A 25,028-nucleotide genomic window follows, 5' to 3' on the forward strand; every position below is an offset into this window, starting at 1 on the left:
AAAGTTTTGTTAAACACACAAAGATATTTCGAAGAATTTAGGAACGTAAACCCTTCTGGGGCACTACATGGAAATCAATGATGGACATTAAAATGTCAAGTCAAGTTTATTTAAATAGCACTTTTTACAATGTTGCATGCTTTCAAAGCATCATGAAATAAAATACACAGAAGAGGAACATTTGAGTAAAAACCAGATTGTTGAATGTTGCTTGTCTCATTGGCTAATTGGGTTATGCTGTAATATAATATGATATAATATAAAACATATTTACAATTTGGGTTAAGACATGACACCACACAACTGAGTATTTTTTGGACACACCATTTTCTGCGACATGCCTTGAATCGGGCCACGCCCACTGATGGAAATCAGATGCTTTTGTTTGTTAGTTTATCTTCTTTAGATATTTTTATTGGAAAACGTGAGAAATAGGAATAGGGTTTGTTTTGCGGTTTGCCCTTTTTAAAGGGTCAGTGTGGTGTATAAACTAAACCGGAGGCAGTGTGTATTTTTGTCTTTGCTACTCATGTTTCTCATTTTTATACCTATTATATTTATATATTTATGGCTGTTTATGAGATCATTTCTTTTGCCTTGGGGAGGAAATGTTTTTTGAAGCGAATAAAGCACTTCCTCCTCTCACAGGGCTGGGTTTAATGTTTATCCGTGTCGTGAGAAAGCTACCGCGTCGTAATGCCTTTTCCATAATTACTGTGGGCTGATGACAGGAAACTCAGACTAAATAAATTGGTGTATAAATGGTGTAATCTGGGAGAGAAACATTGTAAAGCTGTTGTACATTTCCAAACCCTTGCTTTTGGCTTAAAAGGACATGCTTGCGTTTTATCTTCATCTGTGTTCTTCTGTTATGACTTCAGTACACTTTTTGTTGAGAATTGTAATTGTTTCCGTACTCTTTGAATGGCTTGTTTCCTCTTCGTAATCGAGTAGATTTATTGAACACTGATCGCTGAGGTTTCATCTAGAATTGTATCAGGATTTAAGCACACTTCAGTAATCTCCTCTTCTGTTGTATGAATTCCTATGTGAATCGTAATGTCCACTCTTAAAAATAAAGATAATACATGATGCTATAGAACAGGGTTCTTCAAATCTTACCCTGGAGGGCCGGAGCACTGCAGAGTTTAGCTCCAGCCCTGATCAAACACACCTGAGCAAGCTGATCAAGTTGTTCAGTATCACTAGAAAATCACAGGTATGCAAGTTTGATCAGGGTTGGAGCTAAACTCTGCAGTGCTCCGGCCCTCAAGGGTAAGATTTGAGGAACCCTGCTATTGAAGGACCTTTTTTTATAAAAAAAAATGGGTTCCAAGAACCTTGCAGTTTCATAAAAGGTTCTTCAGATTATAAAAAGGCAATAAAGAGCTGTTTTTTTTAAGAATCTTTGATTAAAAAATGATTCTTCTATAGCATCGCTGTGATGAACCATTAAAGGAACTTTTATTTATAACTTCTAATATAATTTTTTGGGACGACTTTCAGGAAAAAGCAAAAATGAAGATCGACACCTAACCCTATAACATCACAATCTGGTTTTGGGGCACAAGAGGATTGTACGAAAACATACTAATGACATTGTATGAAACCATATACAATGTAGGAATTATTCAACAATTTGCTAAAATGTAAAAAAAACATAGATGGGCAATTCCGTGAAAATTTCAACCTTACCAAGTTTTTACAATGGTAACAGCACAGATAATAACATACGGTGGTTCAAATAACCATTTGAGATCTCCCTTCAAATTTGTAAAGCATTTGTTTTATTTTTAGTGCATGATCTTCATGGTTAGATAAGTGCTAAGTGCATAAATGGACACATGAAAATGAATATAAAGTAACTATTTGATGTTCTATAAAGAGGCATCCCTTCTCCATTCATTGGGTATTATTGATTCAGAATTTTGAGTTTTATTTTAAAGAAATCCTACAAAGTTTATCGTCTCCCAAAAACCGTGTCCTTTTTTGTCGCATGTTTATTTCCCATTTTTTAAATAGAATTTATTTTCATAGACTGACATTTTTTGACGTTTAGACTCTATCAACAAGGGTTCAGTAAAATATAAACAGGTGATTCAACATAATCGTTACAAAAATGTAATCTCTAAGCATTTTTATGTCAACCTCCATAACGCTGGAATAGCCCAGATGCTTTACCTACTTGACATATTGGACAATTGGACTATTGCAGTCATTTCAATAATTTCATCCTTATCTTATATGGCACATTAAACAATTCTGTTGTTCTCATTTTGTTTCAAGAGTTTGGCCATTTTTGTTTTAGTAGAATATTACACCTGTGCCCAGGGTGGTCCACTGAGTATTAGAGCAGTGATGCCCGTGTCTTTTTAAAAATATAATTTCAAAAGCATGGCAAATAAAATGAATCCCTCCCTTTGTTGCTAAATCAAGTTTTATCCTTCTACAAAGACTCTACTATATATTGTGGATGTGGAGATTTGCATCACTGTTGTTTGGTGGTGGGACTTGGTCAGTGTCTCAAATGTCTGTTGAAGTTATGGTTTGGGCTTCAAATAGGCTAGTCAAGTACGTTAAAGATGTTCTAATTCTTTTTCCATATAAAGTACATTTTGATCGCTTGCAGTTTAACAATTTAATTGAAACTGAACAGTAGGTTGGAACACAAACTTGGTTCCCATTGCACTCTAAATTATAAATAGATTAGAGATGTAATCGTCTCGTTTCAAAATTATTTATTTGTTCACTCTTGTATTCTACCAACATTTTCAGGCCTGTTCACATCAAGAACTATAACTATATATAGATATTATGATGACTAATAGCATCCACAACAATGAACGATACCATTTTTTTATTCTTTTATTCTCTTGATCCAGTTTGCCATTTTTAATGTGTTAACCCGATAGCAGTTACTCAATGTTTTATAGTTCATCAGATAAAAAAAACTGTATGAAAGTGATTCCAACATCATTGTTCCTCCGTATTGGCATATTTGTAGACTCTCCTCTTAAAGGCAGGGTGGGTGATCCTGTCCAGAAATTTTTGTGTCAAGTTGTTTGGAAATGACTTTACATCCTGATAGCAATCAAGAAGTATGGTGGTTAAATAATATTTTTATAATATTCAAGTCCGTCAGTAGGTCTGTGGTTCGGGTCTGACTGTGTCTCCGTGTCCTCGTCCTCTGCGGGGACAGACGGCAACGGCGCACACGTTAACACTGTACTCAAACGCTTTCTGACAGCTTTGGCATATGCCACCCGCTAATTACAGTGCCAGTCCTCCCCCACTGATGTTTACTTACCCTTCACTGCTTTATCTGGATTAGCCCGACGAGCCACTGCAAACTAACACACACATACATACACACACACACACGCATCTTTTTTGTAGTGCTTTTCAGATGAAGAGTGTTTCAACAGTTTACTTAATGTTGATCTAGCACTCGTTCCTGTTAGGTCGGTACATTTTAGATGGAGGTCTGTGGCCATAAAGCAAAGCTTGTAGTTTGATTAAAGCAAAATGAAACATGACGTAATTGTCTTACGGTATCTGAGCTGGAATCTTGTTTTAATCATAGTTTTTTAGTTGTGGTACTGCTGTTCTGTGTCGATAAATCTCTGGTTATGCATCACTGGTAACACTTTTACGATAAGGTTCACTGCAAAAAATGACTTTCTTGCTTAGACTTTTTTTCTTGTTTTCAAGTAAAAATGTCTAAAAATTCTTGAATCAAGAAGCATTTTCTTGATGAGCATACGGAACTTAGAAAATAAATCTTGTATTTAGTAAAAATATATGAAATTTCATAGAATTTTTGTTAAAAACAAGCAAAAAAATCTGCCAATGGGGTAAGAAAAATAACCTTGAATTGAGCGACTAAGAAAAAGGTCAACCTTAATTCAAGATTATTTTTCTTACCCCATTGGCAGATTTTTTTGCTTGTTTAAAGCACTAATTCACTGAAATTTCATATTTTTCCCCAAAAACAAGACTTATTTTCTTAGGCCATTTTACTCATCGAGAAAATGTATCTTGATTTAAGAATTTGTAGACATTTTAACCGGAAAACAAGAAAAAAAGACTAAGTTAGAAAGTCATTTTTTGCAGTGTTGTATTTGTTAATGCATTAGCTAACTTTAACAATACTTCTACAGCATTATTGTTTTTTTATTTTTTATCTTAGTTTTTAATACATTTTTTAAATTAAAAGTTTTGTCTGTTAACATTAGTTAATGCGCAATGAACTAACATAAACAATTGTATTGGGATTAACCAAGATTAAATGCTGAATACTATTTATGTTATTTAATGCACGTACAGTACTCATGTTAATAAAAATAACCTTATTGTATAGTGTTACCGTAAATTCCTTTTTTAACCACGTCTCACATTCCCTTCTATCAGAGGCACAGAAACCCTTAAAAGGTTCAGGGAAGGGGTGACAAGCAAAATGGGACAGCAAAATGATAGAAGATTGAAGGAGTACACAGTTATTGCTCTGGAACGTTGGTTAGAGTAAGAACACCAGACAGCAAGGTTACCAGGTTTGCAAAGTGTACATAATATGAGTACACACCACAAATATAATGACATAAAGGAACAATATTGTCTAGATCATTGAAATACTGATGTGGGGAGGTCATTTATAAATCACAGGAGGTCTCTGTATAATATTAATACTGTACGAAAACTGTGAATGGTGCTAATGTGTAACCTAACATTACGCCTCAAACCAAATTCACAGAAGGCTCCAACTAAGTTTACTACGCAATCTGCTATCCAATCAAAGCGGTGGGCGTTTTCTTATAAAGTCTTCAATGCCCATTAAAACCGAGCGTTTGCTGGCCTCAAAACCAGTGTAGAAAATAGCCTGTAATGACATAAAGGGACAATATTCTCTAGATCATTTTAGTGCTTTTTGTGCAGCTAAGTTAAAGGGATAGTTCCCCAAAAATGTATGATGTTTACACGCCCTCTTGTCATTTCAAACCTGTATGACTTACTTACTTCTGCAGAACACAAAAGGTATTTAAAGAATGTTGATAACCGAACAATGGTAGTAACCAATCACTTCTATTGTGTTGACACAAAACCAATGCAAGTCAATGGATATCACTGTTCTTTGTAGGGATGTAACGATTCATTCAGCTCACGATGCGATGCAATTCCCAATACAGATCTCACGATGTGTTTTTATCTACAATTTATTTAAACAAAATGAGTTGCGACAAATTAGAAAGGATCAAATGCCCTTTTGATGTTTCCCAAATGATGCACAGTTCTTTGTCAAATAACAAAACTAAACTGCAATTTTAAAAAACGAATTCTGAATCAAATAAAAAATGTAGAGTACAAAAGTCTCTTTAATATAAAAAACTAAGACTTAGTGCTTTTCAGCATATATATTCGGCAAATATCAGCAAATCCAAGTTTGCAGTAAACACAACGGCCCCTGCTGTTCAAAACAAGTTTTGCGGTTCAAATAACATCTCAACCGGCTTGAATCGTGACATATTATTATTGCTGAATCATTACATACCTAGTTGTTTGGTTACCAAAATTCTTTAAAATATCTTCTTTTTTGTTTTGCAGAAGAAAGTAAGTCATACAGGTTTGTAATGACACAAAGTAATGTTAAGCCTTCCTGTAGCTCAGTGGTAAGAGGCAGTAACAGCGCAAGGTTATTGGTTCAATCCCAGGGGATTGCACATATCTAAGTATAAATGTATAGGATAATGCAATGTAATTCGCTTTGGATAAAAGCGTCTGCCAAATGCTTAAATGTAAATGTAAGGACAATGAGAGAGAAGAAAATGACAGATTTTTTTGGTGAACTTTCCCTTTAAAACATTGACAGCTCATCAAAATCCATTTAAGGGGCTCGCAGTGCAGAATCATAAATGCGCTGTTATTGTCCGTAGGTTTCAACGTTAATATAAATGGGTTTTCGGACATACTGTTGATGTTGACACAATTATGGTCTTCGCCTGCTGTATATAGTATGAATGCAGGGTATTTCATATGCAGCCCATAACTTGGATCAAACCTGCTACATTTTTTTCAGATGCAGCGTACAGTAGATTTACTTGTGTCAGCATTACTGTTTAGATGGCACTTAGACCTTCATTTACAGTACATATATAGAAAGTCTGTTTTACGACTCATTCACATGACTGGTCAGTTTTGACTTTGATGACAGCGAAACCATTCATCCTAGCCACGGGCCAAATGTACTGTACCCATAAACACTCTTTAACTGCAGTGTGTGTGCATATGTGTGTATGTTTCTGAAAGGGGTATTAATAATAAATAAGGCCTGTAAGGACCTGTCTGCCAGAGACACAGTATTAGCAGATGGTCCTGAGAACCAAGCCTCAATTGCCACAGCTACATGAGCAGATGCCACACACACGCACCCACAAAATGGCTGTGTACCGCGGTTAAACCCATGTACCACGATCACTTTTCTCGGAACAATCTTTTCATTTCTTCTTGTACTTAGGGAAGTGTTGATGATGTAAATCGTGTGGAAAAAAGTTAAATAAATGTATAGTTAACTTAAAGATGCTATTGACCTTACATTTTTCAGTATGGATATATCTTTAATCCATCTTTTTAATGACAAGCCATACTTTTTCCAATAGGTAGTTGAAGTCTTTTCCCAGGGGTTAAACTGGGATTTGTTATTTGCTGGGGCTCTGTGGGGGATTTTGAGGGGTGCGTATACAAAGCTCATGATTGTATTAATTGACAAATTGTATTACTTAAGTTGAGAGAGCCCTTTGCTATGAACAATAACATGCTGATCAAACTCATTCTAGATGCCAGCAGTTTACAAATTTTCTAAGAAAAAAAATCTTTCTGTAGTCCTGTGCACTTTCCTTGTTTCTATATCAAATATCTTCATTTGTTAATGTCCACAGAATTGTATGTATGACCGGTGTATCTCCAGTACTTTTCTGTCAAAACGTCATACAACATTGACAATGATTAAGATGAACCATTAACTTGTACCATGAACGTTCCGCTTTAAATGTTTGAATTTGATTAAAATAACATCATTTGGAAGTGGAGCCTTTCTTCACAAACAGATCATTATGACTTGAAACGTTAAAACAACAGTACGCACTGGACGAGAAGCGGCGCTGTGAATCATGTCGACAACTCACTAAAAGGCAGCGTGAAGACAAGCGGTGCGTTCCAAACAGAATATATCTCCCTCTGTAGGGCTCTTCAGGAGAGGACACCATAAACTGCTCTGTGTGTACGTGTGTTCACGACTTGCTGTGCAAACTGATAACAAGGATAACACACACAGATATACATCAGTGCCATTGTGTTGTCTCAAGATGCTAACAAGTAATGTTTTTAGTGTGACGTGTTAGTTTAATTATGAAATGTAAGTGATTTTAACAAAGGTCTAGTCCTGGTTTAAGATAATCCCTGTCCAGAAAACCACCACCCAGTTTTACTCTTTGAAGAGAGTATTAGAGAATAGGGATGATCACTCGGAATAGAACGCAGGGAATGATTTCCTCTGGCATGTAGTTAGTGTACGACTGCGAGATGGGTTACTACGTTGCATATAGATCAGTTTTCCGCAATTATCAATGTAAGTGTATACACTGACAAAAAAGGTAAATTGTTACTTGAATTTGAGATTTATACTCCATAGCACCAGAAGAGCCACACATATACGGGGAGCAGAGCAGAGAGGGTCATTCTATGTGCCGGGTCTCCGCCCCTGATGGCCCCAGTTATCCCCTGACTTTAGTCCTTTAAAGGACAAAAACTAAAATTCTCAATTTCATTATGCCATCTCGGATGTATTTTCTTTCTATAGCTGAACACAAATAATATTATATTAAGATGAATTAGATTTTTTTTTTTTAAAATATACTATTTTGGAGTAGTCTTGAGTTACGTTAATTGCCAATGTATGTACTCTACTGTATGTATGTATGTAGTTTAAACATTTTGAATTCCATATAAGAAAATGACTTCGTGAAAATTGTTTGCGTGAGAGAAAGGAAGTCATATATCTTGGATGGCATGAGGGTGAAAAAATTACGAGGGAATGTTTTTGGGGATGGGGGGGGGGGATTTTCCTTTAAGTGCACTTAGGCTTTTAAGCTTCATTTAGTTTGTTTGACTGTAGTTGAACTACTTGAGATTGTGAGTAGCTTGCAGTTTTCTTCTACATTTCTAAAGCAGATTCTCCAGCACGGTACCGCCAAATGTTGCCTGTGAATGCATTTTTTTCTTTTCGATGTGTTTGTAGATGTGTGAACTCTCTCTCTCTTTCTCGCTACGCTGTGTTTTTGTAACGAAGAATAACATGTTTTCCACCAGTTCTGCTCCACTTACAAGGAAAACTAAAACAATCCATCAGATGTCAGGATCACTGGACCAACTGCGGGAGAACTAAATGGATGCTGCGTCTGGGAGTCTTCCCTCATGTTTCAGAGTGTCGTCCTGAGCCTCACTCATGTTCTCGTATACTTTGTGAAGTGGAACTCGCGGAAGTGATTCAACTTGGAAGGGAATTCATCCCGTGTGTGTGTGTGTGTGTGTGTGTGTGACACTGTGCATTTAGTACTAGTCCAGAGAGAAGGAAATCACAACAAAGGTCTCTTAATATCTAAATTCTTTCTAATATATATGCAGCAGTGAGATCTAATGAAAAGTGAGGGGGGTTTTCGTAACTGACATGTTTTACCAGAGAGAAAAAACAGATTTTGCATCTCAGAGTTTCAGAGATCTCAGTTTCGTCCGAATCTTAGATTTGCTTTTCAACAGGGAATTCAAGAAAAACCAACAACACGTATAAGTAGTCTTTTACTATTCTCAGTTCTTTGTCAGAAGGTATTTACAGAGATGTTGTTCAACAAAGATTTCAATCTCTTAAACTCATGTACAAAACAAACCCAACCGCTCGCAGCGCTGCAATAATGAAACACATCCAGCTGGAAACGGCGGCGTTCAGTGGACACACAGTTACGCGCCGAAAGAGCTGCTGACCAGCATTATCGCCCGCAGACATCTGAGGCTTTAAAACATTCCTATTTACTGCGCGGCGGCACTGAAATAAATAAATGTGTTAATATGTTGGGAAGGCTTGTTGGAGAGACCGCTGGTGCTGTTTGGTTTTTCTGTGATGATGCCATTTATCACGCGCTGACAGGCCGTTTGTGAAGTGCTGCGGTACGCGGTCCACTTCAGCTCACCGTCCCGCCGTCTCAGCTCTTTGGAAGAATGCATAAGCGAGTCCGCCCGCGGGACGCTCGGAGTGAAACACTGATACTTCACTACTGTAGTGAATGACAAGCTGTGTATCTGCTTTTGGTGGTGTCCTGGTAATACATGTGGGGGTCTTCGCACATGACACATACTGACAGACAGAAAAGAAATATGTTGAAGACCATGCAGCAACATTGGGCCTCACTGACTTCCATTATATAAACACAAGACATTTCACAAAATATTTCCCGTCGTTTTCCACAGAAGGAAGTGTCATATACTCGCTTAGAATGACATTAGGGTGAATAAATGACAAGTTTTTTTGCGCGTGAACGTTCAATAATCCAAAAGTCCAGTAAGTGTGCAGGTTTTTACCACCATGATGTTCCTGAAACCTATACATGGTGTTTCCTCATTGTTTTCATGCAGAGGTGTACTGTGGAAAGAGGTCACATTCTGGTGACCTTCAACTTCTACCGCGGATGTGTGTGCGAGCGCAGGTTCAAGCAAATAGTACAGGTGGTGATTTATGATTTTCAGTGCAGCGAGATGCGACTTGACATTTTCCTGCTGTGGCGTAGCCCAGTTCTGGCTCCATGCTTCATTACGTGAGCCTCCCCACGCGATTCCCGACCCAGTAAAAACAAGCCCGCTCACCTCAACTGTATGAGTGAATGAGCATGTGTGGATCTGTCTCCGGGGTGGGCGGCTTCATTGTGCTTCGCTATTCTCACCTTCCTCCAGACTTCCATATGGCCGCGATGCCACCGCTCCAGTCAACCCTTAAATACACAAGCAGGGCTGACAGCGACTCTCACTCTTACCTGGTACGATAAAGGCAACCGATAAATAAGTAAACAATCACATCTGTGAGCACAAATGCTTGACATTTGGCGCGACGCAGATCATCTCTTATTTATAGACGTTTTCATGTCCCACGGCCCGTTCGCATGGGTCATGTGACTAGTGCTTGAGCGATACGTAACTGTGGTCTATACGCTTAATGATGAAGAAATCACTTATGGTTACTTACAGTATGTCGTGAACCCGACCAAACATACAGTAGAGACATAATTATTCAGTCTTTAGTGTACAGTAACACCTTTGCAAAACTTCAGTCTCTGCAGAAATTCATTTTTCTTAATTAGCATTTCTTTGTAAACCGCATTAACCCCCATCATTCGCCATAGAGGAAAATCTCAGCGGTGCATTTCCACTAACAGTCGCAAACGCAGCAATTTGTTGCAGTTGTTTCTCGTTATTACTTGAGAGAGAGAGAGAGAGAGAGAGAGAGAAAACATTCCTAGACAAACCCACATCCCGACACCTATTACTCACTATTATCTTTTAACAATGAAATTTACGGCACTTTGAATTGTCTTTAATGTAGCCTGGAGGTAATATCCCGTGATTCCCCAGTAGACAGCCAGTTTAGTGAGCTCTTTAACTCCCTTTCAACTGTCTTTCCTCATCTATTCATTCATAACATACTCTGACTTTAACAGCCGACAACAACCTGTGTTTGCGTATTATTTAGCCTTGTAGTGGTTGGTAAGGTGTGCTAGCATGTGTGTGTTTTGCTTGTAACGTCTTATACGCACTAGAAAAAAACTGCTGGTTTTCTTGTAAAAAGAAATCGCTATTTTGTAACAAAAACAAAACAAAACAGGAAGAGCAACAGGACATCAAATTTCACTGAAGTTTCTAAGAGGAACCTCTAAACTTTTACCAATCTTTAGTTTTGTTTAAAGTATTATTTTGAAATGATACAGTCTGTAGTTTAAAATAGTATTAATTATGTTTACAAATCATATTTATATTTCACAAAGAAATGTGCAGCGTTTTGTCTGAGAAATAATAAAAAGGATACCTTTAACTCTTATTGTCTTAAAGGTCCTGTGTGTAATCCTTTGGAGGATCTATATTGACGGAAATGCAATATAATATACATAACTATGTCTTCAGAGGTGTATAAAGACCTTACATGATGAAGCGTCATGTTTTTATGACCTATCTACATACACCCAGGTCCTCTTTGATGGAATTCACCAAGTTGTTTCTACAGTAGCCCTTAACAGACAAAGTGCTCTACAAAGCGTGTTTCATAAATAAGTTATCTTGTTCGGCAAAGAAGCGAAAACAGGACGACATCTTAGTCCTGTGTCAGCCACCGTAGTGCTTCAAAAGAGAGGGGGGAGGGACGGAGTGAGCCGTTGGTTGCAATTCGCAAGCTAACCACAAGATGCCGGATAACACTGGACCTTTAAATCATATTTTTTTATAACTAATCATGAGAAAATTAGATTTTAGTTGAGAGAATCATTACACCCCATACAGCATTATTATAAGTGATATAATGATTAATGTCGCGTTTAATTCAAATAATATAATACTAGTTTTTGTAAAGCACACTGGGTTAGAGCTGGGTGATGTATCAAGATAATAGTGGTAAAGAAATTAAATTACATAATTTCTAGAATATTGAGTTGAAAACTAAGATTTATGTTTACTTCTCGGAAGCACAAAATGGAAGTTTATCAAAATGATGACACAGGTGTGAAAAAAGAGACACAAGCGTGGGTGATGAAGTAGTCCCACCCAAAAAAGGCACAGAATCTGTAATATAGTGATGGCTTTGTTTTCAGAAACTAAAAATGAAAATATAACTAATTGACTAAACAATCAATTGTTCAGACCACAGTGACACGGTAACAAAGAAGTTGAGAGTCATTGATTCCAGACACAGTTTATATTTCAGTATCATATGTTATAGATTATAGACTTGAGATAAGACATCGGTAACAGTGGAAAAACACACCTGACTCTGTCTGCCCACTCCTTTAATAGGCGTCGTCTTGTTAGCCCTAATAAGATTCAATGTTTTTAATGGAACATATGCAAATTATTCATCTTTTTAATCTCATTTCCACTGATCAAATAGTCCACCGCAGTTGATTGTGTTTCATCACAGTCCCACCTCTAAAAACATGGCTAATCATAAATGAAGTACTTTGACTACTTTACATAATGCCAGTTAGGGAGGATTGGGCTCATCAAGACCAGATCAAACGACTCCGCTTTAATTGAAGTGCAAACATGGAGCCTCTTTGCTTTTTCCTTACGCGGGGCCAATTCAGGCTAGAGTCCCACAAGTTCACGCAGCAACGGCTGGCAGATGAGGCGCTGCGGACGCTGCGGGAAAGGCTGCAGGGGGGATCTTGAGGGTCCGTGACTAATTAGGTCAGTTTCTCTGGCAGATGCAGGTGAGAGGTGCTTGCTTACGTGTGTTTTGTGTTGAGCACCTTCGAGACGATCGAGCATTAGAGCTTTGGGGTTTTATGGATTGCTGGGGTCATGAGCTCATCATTATTACTATGACCTGAGGCCCACGTGTATCTAAAACTGCACTTCATCGAATAAGTTTGATTACTGGAAGACTGAAGACGTAATCATGCAACAGAACATGTGTTCAAAAAAAGAATATTTGTATGGTTTGACCTTGTGGTTGACCAATAGGCTTGCGGGTTATGGCTGAATATGTACACAAAATCATTTAAACAACAAATACTATGTACAAAACATTTCCTTAAACTTGGGTTACTTAATCTACTTTTTAAACTTAATTTATTTATTTATTCAACATTCCAAAAATCGACCGATTTATCAGTTTAATCTAGGGGTGTCAAACGATTTATAACGATTAACCACATTCATATATTTAAGAAAAATAGAAAAAAATTAAATAAACATTTATTTAATATTTAGATTATTTGTAAATATAAATAAGTACATGTTAATATGACCTTAATATGTATACATGTATATGTTTATAAATACAAATTTAAAATGCACTGTACACATACATATGCTATGTAAACACAAACGTTTATTCTGGATGCGATTAATTGTGATTAGTCATTTGACAGCCCTAGTCAGTCCATAAAATCTCTTCAAATAACTTCAGACAAAAAGACAAACTGTTTCCATCTTAGTTTTATTACTCAAAGAAAACAAAAATCAAAACCTACCAAGATGTCCATAGGGGTGTTTTATTTGTTGTGGCATGTGCAAGGCTGTTATAAGTGTCGGTTGCCATTTTAAAACAAGGTTCAACATCATTGATAGCTGCCGATCTGTGATTACATTACCTATGGAGTCGCTACAAATGTTTAAAAATAGATTCGAAGAGGCAGCGTTTTTTCATTTGATACGTTTTTCATCGTTGTATTTACAAGCATGCTCGCTTCAGATGTGCATAAGGGTAATTCTCGTCTCTTATCTTTTTCGTCACTAAAAATGTATCCACATAATAACAACATCAGGATAGCAAATGCTAAAGCATTTTTACAAGTCTTTATAAACAAAGGTAAAAACAGAAGGGTGGGTACTGTAATACTGTGGTTATAGGAACATCAAATTAACACTTTTTTTTTTACTTTTCAAGTTAATAAAGAAGAAAAACCATCGGTGGGGGGCAAAATAAGACAGTAAAGGACGTGTTTTAGGATCAGTCAAGCATTCGTTTGAAATGCTGATAAAAATACATTAGAAATGACAAACCAGATAACAAAATAAACACCAGAATAATAATAAACATCGGGCAGGGAACGACAACATGAAAACATTTCTACATTTTCTAAAAAAAATACAACGAATTTGAAAAAGGAAATGTTGATATAGAGTTCCTTTCTTATACAGACAAAACAACAAATTGAAACAATGTTTATTAATGAAGCACACTTTTGATTTGTAGTCCTTTTATCACCGTCCACAAAATAATGATGATCTCTCGTCTCCATGTAGAGGTCCAGCGGATAAAACTGTTGTGCTGTTCAGAGTCTGTGGTGCACAGTATTGTGGTGATCAGCAGAAAACATTAATAATTATAATAATAATAATAATAATGAGGGGGTGTTTCAGTGTGCTTCACAGAAAGATAAATCATCCATTACTGTAGTTTTATTCAGCAAGAAAAATTATTTTAGTCTCAAAAGGTTGATGAAGAAGTAGTCAAAAAAGACATTATACAAGTTTGTGTGTGGTGTTGAAAGGTCGTCAACAAGCAGTGCCGCAGACACAAGGAGGGTAAATGCACTACACCTCCACACATACACGTACATACACACTCAAGTCCTGTACACGAGTTTCAGGTGACTGCCGTTCAGCACCTGCACCACTTCCCTCTGGGAATAAAGACCCTCAATCCCCCTCTCCGTAAGCCTTGTCCATCTGTGGGGTGAGCTGGGTGTCTGTTCCAGCTCCGTGGGACTGAAGGAGCAGAGGTTTCAGTACATGAGAGGAGGTTTGGAGTAGGGTCTGTTTTCTGGAAGAAAGAGGATAAACAGAGTTAGTAATGCCAAGACATGTTATATCAAAGGTGGGGTGTCCGATTTCCGAATTACGCTTATTTAGACAAAGTTGGGCCGAGTATCAAAACAACCTTGTAGCCAATCAGCAGTAAGGTGCACAGGATGGAGATTAGTCGACCACAGCTAAAGATGGGGTTAGAGGTGTGTTTGTTTTGATAACTTGAACATCGACAACGGCTAAGAGAAATCTAACACCCCGCCTTTCAAAACATGTTAACGTAACTTATGCAAGAAGTTATGCTTCATTTCTTTAGAGATAGTTTGCCTTAAAAAATTCTGACATTTATTCACTATTGTGTAATTTTAAACATGTATGCGAGTTCTTCAAGGTACCACAAAAGAAGATGTTTTGAGAAATGTCCCAGTGTTTTTTTGTTCATACAATGGAAGTCAATGGGGGTTGTTTGTTGTTTGGTTATCAACATTCTTCAAAATATCTTCTTTTGTGTTCTGCAGTAGAAAGAAAGTAATACAGGATTTGAAATGACTTTAGGATTTATAAATGATGAAATAATTATTTTTGGGTGAAATCTCTTTAATATTATTATATATATAGTAATATTCAACATAACTTTAATATTAGTTAAAATAACACTAACAAATAACCATTACCATTGCCAACTAAATTCAGTAAAGAAAATGTATATTTTTTTTATCACTGCCAACGAACATTAAACATCTTTATCCTGAAAATATGAATGAAAGAATGATTCGAGCGGTCGGTGAAGCATTAGATGAGAGAGGAGCAGCTGGTGTTTGAGGGGCAGGAGAGCTTCAGATGCATGTTAATGGAAAAGCTTGCAGCGCGTCTTCAGACGGGGAAGGGCTTCATTACGACTCGAGTGCTTTTACATGTTTAACACGTGAGCACCCACAGATGAGCTAATATGTATGCGGGATGTCAAGAAAACAACAAGTGGAGCATGTTTGTCCGTGTATGCTCTGTAGACCACCCCAAAACTGGACCCTGAAAAATGACATCTATCAAGAGGTCATGCTTTCAACATGCTTTTATTTATAAACAAACTTTATAAACCCTATAAGAATGCGTGTTTTTTAAAAACGTGACATTTATACTACGGCTGTGTTTGTTGATGCAGCATTGAGGCCGGCTAGCGGTGATGGGATGAGAGACGCTGTGAAGAGATAAATAGAAGTGAGTATTTCATTTGCTGTGAAGTATGAGTTATGAGTAATATCCTCCGGCGCAGTTAATTGAGTCGTACGCTTGACAGCAGACTAAATCTGCCGTGATGGAGTCGCGGTACCCACGAGACACAGTCACAAATAGTTCATACACTTGAGATAGACCTGACAGAGCAGTACACTGTCTGTTTTGTTAAACAGGGGACGGGCCCACGTACCGCTACTCGAAGCTTTATGAAAATTCATTAGACTTTTTATTTATAAGATTGTGTGTTACCAATTCAATTATTAGATGTTACGGTTTTGCACCATTGATGTATTTTACAGACAACCTTCAGATTACACGGTGTAACAAATTGTTTTTTCACCCGACCTTTTTGTAGTTAATGTACAATTTTGTGTTGCTAATTATTGTGGTAATATAGTAATATAAATTTTTATGTAGCATCAATGTTTTAGTGTATGTTAGGTAAAGTAAATTTTGAGCTTATATCATTCAGTATTGCAAATAAAACAAAAACTAATTTTCACAAATTTTAAAAGTTATTTTTCAATTGTCACTGTCAGAAAATTCTAGTAATTTAGGTAGCACAGGGAAGGTGGGATGAAGTGATGATGGCTGACTACGTCTGGAACTCTTGAGGACAGTATCAGTCATAAAAAACAAAAAAGATCAAATGTACACTTAAGTTTTAGACAACTCGTGTTAAGCTGTTGTTTTGAGCTCAGTTTTATGCCAGAAATTGGCATTTTTGCGTGAGAGTAATAATACCGAAATGTAGAAATGTGTAATGTGATTTTTGTATTCCGCATGTTAAACTTTATAAAGAAACTAAAAATGAATGTAATTTTTTTTAAAGTTGTTTTGGTTTGTGTTATCACATAGCAAATAGAACGAAAACTTTGCATTCAGTGATATTTGTTTTAATAATTTTATATGAATAATGATTTAAAACACGCATATATAAAAATAATAAAGTTAAAGAGGTCAAATTTAATTTCTAGGTTTTGACTAGCATATTTTTTAAATGTTTTTTTAATTCTGCCATTTCGTTACCAAATAAATCTCATTCAGATGCGTAAATAAACAAATATAATAAATGATTATATTAAAATTATTATTATAATAAATTATTGACAAAAATAAATTGTATTTATATTTTACAACTGAATATAAATATCACAGTAAAAAACACAAAGTAAACAAACATTTCAATAATTACTTGGATGTTCAAATGACAAAAGAGCCGATGACCTGATTGTCAGGATGCATTTAATGATGCAAAGTCGAAACATATTTTCTAGTAGCTGAGTAACAGCCTGCAGACATGAGGTCAACCCTATGTATCTTTGGATCTCTTGCCCCACATGTAGGCTACTGTAAATAGATGCATGGGTACATGAGGGTGGTCCTCCTCTGGGACGTCCTCTTCACCAACACACTCCTTATTTAACTCTGCTCCGCTTCCCTTCTCATATCCTCCGTGCAACACAAACCACGGCCAGATCTTACTCATCCTTAATTTTTTAATCCTTGTTATATCACCCCTAGATACCAATTAGTAGTTCGAAACCTCTGGTTATGAATGTTATATGTAAATATAACGTGTGTAGATATAGAATAGCTTGTAGTCCCATATGAATCTGTACACTTGTATCGTTTGTGCTGATTGTCGGACCCTCTGTGGAATTGTTTTACATCGCTGCTGTACTTCTGAAACATTAGATGTCTAAATTCAGGACAATGATTAAAAAATGTATTTATACTAAATTAAAATCATTAAATATGGAGATACAAACATTCTTTTTTGGCACCAAATGATCAGCATATCCAAAATGTTTAAAGGAACCATTCGTATTGTTTTAAAGTTGGAATCTATACCTTTTTGTTAAAAAAAATCAGTTACTGTGCAAGTACATAAAAATCTAATTTGAACACTCCTTACCCTGATTCACAACAGTAAGCTTTTATGATTTATAACTTGAGCTGTTGGGTTTGATTTCACAGGAAATGTCAGTTTGATTTAATTTGACATCAACCCACATAAGGTTAAGTACTTAAAGTAACCTGCAATTTTATGTTTGAAACAGAGAAGCAAAAATTACAGAATGACGCTAAAAATGGAGCCTTTCATTTAAAGGCAAAGAACATCAATATCACACATCACTGGTCTTCATGTGACCAAAAATCTTAGGCAGAATTAATCTGGACTACCTTTAGGTTTATTAATGAGTGGCCGAGAGTTACGTGAAGCTAAAAAAAATATACATTCGTAGTTTTACGCAGTGGAGGGCTGTGAGAGCGTCTGAGCAACACCTTCCAGCGCAGTTCAATTTGCTCTTCGGACACGAAGCGCCGGCTTAATTACATTTTCACCTCACCTCTCTCTTTCACTTTCCTCCAGCACTCCACACTTCTCTTAATCGGCTTGTAAAATGATGTCACCGTCTTTTGTGTTCAGCAGTTTTGTGTTAGCGCCACTTGTCTTGATTAATCAGAAAAGGCACGGGTCATAGTAATGGCCCAACACAGGGGTGGAACCTGAGAAAGCGCAAAAAGCTTTTAGGCCGACGAGCGGGATCTCGGCAAGGACAATCAAACCTAATGAAATCAGCTGTCACTGCTAAGCTTGCAAAACTGTGAAGTCCGACTTGGGAGAGAAGCGCGGGCTAATTAGATTTTTGCTGGCTGTAATGGATAAATGTGGCGAGGCTCGGGAGCTCAGGGAGGAGCGAACAACAGACTTCATACACAAACTCCCCAGGTGGGTCGGCTGCCAGACTCTCAGAGCTGATTGCACAGACACCTTTCCACTTTCAACTTGATAGAACTTCTAGATAAAGAAGTGTCGAGGTAAAGTGATGATCTGTGCATCCGAGAGGATAGGGGATCATTACAATTTCACGTTTTTGCCTTCCTGGAAAAAATTAAAAACTCTTTCACTAGCGGATCTGATTCGCTGCCCAAGCTGAAGCAGGAAAATGATCTTCCTTTATAATATGTAATAGTCTTCTTTTGAGTGTCCAAGCACAAAAAGCTGAAAATAATTTAATCTTGGTTTTTATTACATTTTGTGCTTTTTCCGATATAAGAATATCTAGCGTTTCTCAATTTCTTTAATTTTGTTAAAATTCAGTTTGTGATTATTCTTTTTCAGTGTTGGGTGTTAATAGCTACTAAGTAATTATTTACCCTAATTGAATTACACTGTTAAATTTAGCTGTAATTTCGCAACAGGTTTGCCAGTAACTCACTGTAGATTTAATGTACAATTTTATTTTAAGCATAAACTTACCTAGTTTATATATTTTTCTTTCATAAGACAAGACTCAATATCTTTGGGTCACTTTTCTTGTTATGTAAAGGCATCGTAATAGAAGACGTTTTAAATATTTTTACAGAAAACAAGAGAAAAATGCTTAGGAAGAATGTCATTTTTTTTAGGCTGTTGCTGTGCTAATGCCAGTCTCTTCTTGCTCATTTTGAATCTCTAGTCAAAGTGTTTTAATTTTGATTAAAGTTATTAAAAACATTACTAATTGGAAAGTATATTAAGTGGTAATTAAATCTACAGTAAGTTACTGGCAAACCTGCTGCAAAACTACAGAAACGTTTTACAGTGCACTTTTCCCTTGAAAAAGTTAAGTAAGTGCCCTTATTTTTCTGTAATTAAATTACAGTTACTTCTCATGTAATTAATCTAAATACTGTGTAATATATGTGTGTGCAATAGTGGAATTGACATCAAAGTCTAACTATAATCCACGCTTTAATGTATAATTCTCACATTTGTATTACTTTGGTCATGTAATAATTCTACTTTGCAGTTTTCTATTATTTATTTGAATGAATTTAAAGAGCCGTTTCATGTCAATCCTTGAATCACTAAACTATTAAAGGTTGATGTAGGATATAGAAAGTAATTAGTAATATGTAATGAAATACTTTTCGGAGAGAGTCATGTGTACAGTAATCTTATTAAGTTTAAGTAACTCACCCAACACTGTTCATTTTTTTATTAATATACATACAGGCGGTTGAAATAAACCTGGATCTACATGTTGCTGTGATAATCTGTGACTCAATCTTCACTGAGCTTTTCTATGTTGTTCCCGAAAAGGTGAAACTGGTTGTTTGGTTCTTGTCGCATGACCTGCGGTGCGTCTAAAAAAAGAATGCATCACACCACTTACGTGTCGTGACTGTGTCGTTCTTACATTTAAAATGACGAACTTACGTGCACAAGAGATGCGAAATGTGAAAAGGCACAACACAATTTGACATACTATTTTCACCAAACAGCCTGTTGCAGCTATCATCACGATCTTAAAAAAATTATTGTATTAAATTGTGCTGCCTCTTAATCTAACTGTACAGACCATATTGTAGGCTTTACATACTTTTTTTAAAAAGTTATTGAATTGCAAGTATTGCAAGGCCCTGTTTCTTCTGTCATAGGGCAGCGTATGATTGTGTCATGAAGTAAAATTTGAAAGAACAGTGTCACAGCAGTTTCAGTCTGATAACAGGGAGACTCATTTGCACTGTGTTATCCTCCGTGTTATGGAGGTGAAGTCTGATCTTTGCATTTCCAGCTTCTGCCGGTTGCTCTAAAGGTCAGAGGCATTGTGACGGCGCTCGAACACTAATCCCTGCTGTTCCGCTCATATTAGTCACAGCGGCATGAATGCAGACCGCAAAGAAACCAGTGAAAAACATAGTACAACTGATACAGCTGAGGTTTTCCACTGGTGATTCACTGGTTCATTCCAATCGGGTCACGGATGGCATCGAAAAAACAAATAGAAGTCATAATGAAAAGCACATAACCGTATGATAGCCCATTGTTATAGCCAAATAAAAAAGCTTATCGGCTTGTTAAAGGGAAGAACAATTTTTCCCGTTTGTTGTTGACTTTGATGAGGTCGCGTCCAGCACATCTTAGTGTTTTTAGCTTCTAGTTAGTTTTGAAGACTTTTGCACATAACAACAAAATCTGGTTTTCTGGACTTCGGTTTCCTGAATTCCCAGGTTCAACGCATAGCACTAAACTTCTAAAATGTAACTTGACATCTCACGAGACCGGATAAGAGCATGCGTTATTGTGTCTCCAGATGTCGACTCACAAAATAACAGTTGCTATATTTCTCAGTCCGCTTAGACTGCACGTCTTTGATCTTTGGGGTTTTGTAGATCTGACCTTTAGTTGAAAGTTACAGACTTTGAAACATGAGATCATCCACAGATTTAGGGTAAACGTTGTCTCTGATCACTACGATCACCCACCGATGACCCTTTTACACTGTGAGTGAACCCCCAGAGGAAGAAAAACACACGGGCAAAATCTACTCTACAAATGCTTTCGCAGTCCTCCGTTACAGCGCCGCTGTCAAAGCACGAAGAAAAATGAACATCTCTTTATTTGCAGACTGTGAAATTGGCTATATGGGGGGAAAAAACATTTTGCCCATTTTCAGCGAAGCACTTCTGCAGCCCATTTCCACGGCACCTTCTGTAAACATATGTATTTATTCACCTTCCCCCAGTCTCACATTTCAATAAGATGTACGGCAGCGGCTCTTTAATTCGCCGTCAGACGTGTTGATAATAGACCCCATTTATCAAACGCAACTTTTGGCCAGATTTGGGAGGCGAGCTCGGAGGGAAGCGAGAGAGGCAGATGGAAGCGAGATAAGAATGAAACCGTACGAGCGCGTGCAGAAGGCCGCAATGGATCTCGGGGAACGGAAGCGTGAAAGGCACATGCGTTCGTAATCTCCCTCCTGAAAGAGTTGGACATCTTCAAAGGGACCCAATAAAATAGAAGGCAAGTTTGGGGATTGAATCTGGTTAGTGTTTTGAAAGGTTTGTTGAGGATGAAAAACTTTGGGTTTCTATCTGAAGCGAGATGGGGCTCTGGACCATGTGTAAAGCACATGGCTCCTCGCATCTTAACCACAGCAGTTTGTACTCTTCATTTAAACAAATTGTTGACGTGAGTGACGGCAGGTGTTTGAGATGTAGTTGTGTATTTTGTTGGTACACCTGTAGTTGTGCTTTTCATTTTTACCTTGTACAGAGTTCTCCTGCTGGTTGCCATTATGTTCAGACTTCACCTCTGGTATCACTGCCTCTGAAATAAAAATAAAAAAATGTCTTTTATCAGTTAAACATGCCATTAGCTACAAGTCCAATCATTTGTGCTGATTGTAACACAGACATGCCAGACCAAATTTGGTTTGGTCAGCTTAAAATCAACAAAACATCAGTCTTTTTTACTTGTGTAATGTGGCATAGTTCCGAGACGAAAATTAATCAGATTGTGAAAAGTTCAACATTTGAAACCATCTTGGCTTATCTCAATGGTAAGGATTTATACCCGGAAGCGAGTTAGTATGTTAGCATGTCCGGTTCCATAGCTTCAAAAGTCATGGGTTTTATGATTGGGTTTGTGGTTAAATGCTTAAAATAAGGTTTGTTGTTAACAAATCCTCTAAATATTTTCATTTTACTATATGACATAAAACACACCACTTATAACCTGCTCGTGGTTTTTAAAGCTTCGAGTCTTAAACACCACAGTTGCTAACAAGTTGCTAAAAGCGACTACATTCTTTGGCGGGACATTAAACATCATCACGCATTAAAAACTCACAAATAATGTAAGTAAAACGTGTATGGATATTCATTCACGGAGCAATTTCTTTAAAGGAAACACATTTTTAATATAAAGTTTGAAATGTTGTCGGGTGCTTGGTGTAGAGCTCTGTGCAGGACTGTTTTTTACGTCCCGCTCCCACCCGCTAATTTTTATTCTGCACCCACCCGCTGCCGCTCAAAAATTCACTCTTTGTTCCCCCGCTATCTGCTTTTAATGACTTTCGTCCCGACCCGACTAATCCTGCTTAAATTTCGAGATCTCTCATTTAAGATCCCGCATTTAAATTTCTCCATATCAAATATAAAATACGCTATACAAAAAAATATCAGTTATTTTTTTATCATCTTGTCAATATACAATTTGTTCTTACATTTTAATGTAAATACAGTAGACAAAATGTCATAGTGGAAAATAAATTAAATACATCTTTCACTCAAACTACAAGCAAAATAGGAATAAACGAAACCTGTTGGCTAGCTTGTGCAAAATGAAATAACTTTTTAACCAAACTGTTTAACATCCATGCAAGAAATGTACTGATGACCGTCTCTCCTCTGTGCATCCGTCCAAAGACCTGCTGCAGTCCACAGTACCAGAGTTTCTGACCGCTTCAGTCTTTTATCCCAAAAATATAATCACGCGCCGCAAGAATCGGGAGAGCCTTAGGAATGCTGACCTCTAGTTTGGTGGAATGTCAAGTGACCGTAGTTTAGTCTGTTTCTTGCCTCAAATTAGCTTTAACTTCTGGGGATTGTGTTAAGGCTTTAAAAATAGCACATGTTGTGTTAATCTGTAAAAACTACATTTATAGAAAAACGTGTAATATTATATAAATCTTCATCAGAGACCTTAATCACAGAGCAAAAAATGGGAAAATTCCATAGGCTTTTGGTCGAGGCAACCAGTGAGGCGCTATCTTCCGGGTTGGATTACAAAAATACGTCATCTCTGCGGTACTATGAAAAAACTTTAATATTTTATTTAAATAGTAACAATATTAGTGTCAATTTTAAATTCAAGATGTGTATCGATATCATTGATGAACCATTAAGTTAAAATAATGTAATGCAATATGAATGGAAATAACCTCTACAACATAAGCAGCTGTATGGAAAAACGGAAAGGAAATCACTTTATCCCAGCAGAGATGCGACGTCAGAACCGACATTCACAATACAGATCTGTTTCTGGCATTCTCCTCTGTTCTCTCAGATGAAAGGCAAAAACAAAGGCCATTTTTCCTAATGAATTCACGTCTAATCAGCCTCAGCCCGGCATAATTGCCCCGGCACTCGTGGAAACGCTGGCAGATGTCTTACAAATGTTAGGTTTCCCCCCCGTTCAAATTCAGCTTCTGTTAAGATATTCACAATTAAACAAGTGTAATCAAAACAACAGCCAACGATTAGGAAAATGGTTTAGCCTTGATAAGTGTGCGCGTTTAGAGCCTTTTTGATAAACATCAGGCTCCATTTCCTCAGCTGAGATTATGAAGCTAATGGCTCGCAAATAGTTATGACTGAGACGGAAATACCAATATCAGCGGCGATAAAGAAATATGAGAAAGAACAGCATGTTTCATGAAAATATTGACGGAGAAATAACCATCTGAACAAGCAGATCTATAGAGATATGATGAGAGAACATCACAGGATACACTAGAATGAGAGATGGTGAATATCCGTGCCCATTAAGGCAGGCATACACTGAGTGAATCATATGTAAGGTAAAGCTCATAGTTTATGTTGTGGTGTAGTACAGTATAATGTAGTATAGTATATTTTAAGTATTATAGTACACTATAGTTTTTATCTAGTAGTATAATATATTGTTAACGGTAGTGTACTGTAGTGTTTATACATCTATAGTATAGAAAATAGTTGCAACAGCGCAGTATACAGGAGCTACAGTATTACAGTACAGTATAATATATTTTATAAATGCTTTCAAAGTGACAACATAAACAAATGTTACTGCGCATACGCGTGTTCGTGGGCTGCAGTTAATTTACGATACACATACACAAACAATAGAGTGCATGTAGATTATTTCTGATAACAGGCAAAAGAAACCAAGAAGAACTGTTAGATGGCTAAACTTGTCTCTCCAATATTTTGACTAATTTAGTTTAATTTAATAGTTTAGACTGCGATGCCAAACTCAACCGCTAGATGTAACATATGGTTTCTTTAAATGTGACTAATCTACAGGACCCATTCAACAAAGTATTTATTTAATAAAATGAACAAAGCATTAGTATTGTTTTTAAATTTTACTTTTGCTATAATATAGTATAATGTGTTAGTATTGATTTTTTTGCAATTTTTTGTATAGGATATATTTATCAATATAACAGTATAGTGTATCATAGTAGATTATATAGTGGAGTCTTGCAAAACAAATATGGTTGCTATCGTATAGTTTTCTATAGTATTTTGTGCTATAGTATAGTTTATTTATAATATTATGTAGTATATATTTCACTATAATAATCCAAATAAAATATCTCACTATACTGTTGCAAAACAAATTCTATACTAGAGTACAGTATAGTGTATTTTATAGTGTATTTTTGATCAAATGAAAATTTCTTTTTGCTATAGTA

The 25,028-nt window shown here is 36.7% G+C and overlaps 1 protein-coding gene and 1 long non-coding RNA gene across 2 annotated transcripts in view; one reads left to right on the top strand and one right to left on the bottom strand.

The window, feature by feature from the left end:
- The window catches only part of LOC130407590 (uncharacterized), a 67,876-nt gene that overhangs the window by 8,443 nt on the left and 34,405 nt on the right, over positions 1 to 25,028 (top strand). The window lies entirely within an intron of this gene.
- The window catches only part of dacha (dachshund a), a 143,294-nt gene continuing 131,500 nt past the window's right edge, over positions 13,235 to 25,028 (bottom strand). Inside the window, exons 11-12 of the mRNA XM_056730633.1 lie at positions 21,833 to 21,895; positions 13,235 to 14,569 (exon numbers count right to left, since the gene is read on the bottom strand). Of these exons, the coding sequence (XP_056586611.1) occupies positions 14,532 to 14,569; positions 21,833 to 21,895 (101 nt within the window). The 3' untranslated portion in view covers positions 13,235 to 14,531. The remainder of the gene's footprint in view (positions 14,570 to 21,832; positions 21,896 to 25,028) is intronic.

This window comes from Triplophysa dalaica, chromosome 19 (assembly GCF_015846415.1).
Source record: "Triplophysa dalaica isolate WHDGS20190420 chromosome 19, ASM1584641v1, whole genome shotgun sequence".
In the NCBI taxonomy this organism is placed as follows: Eukaryota; Metazoa; Chordata; class Actinopteri; order Cypriniformes; family Nemacheilidae; genus Triplophysa; species Triplophysa dalaica.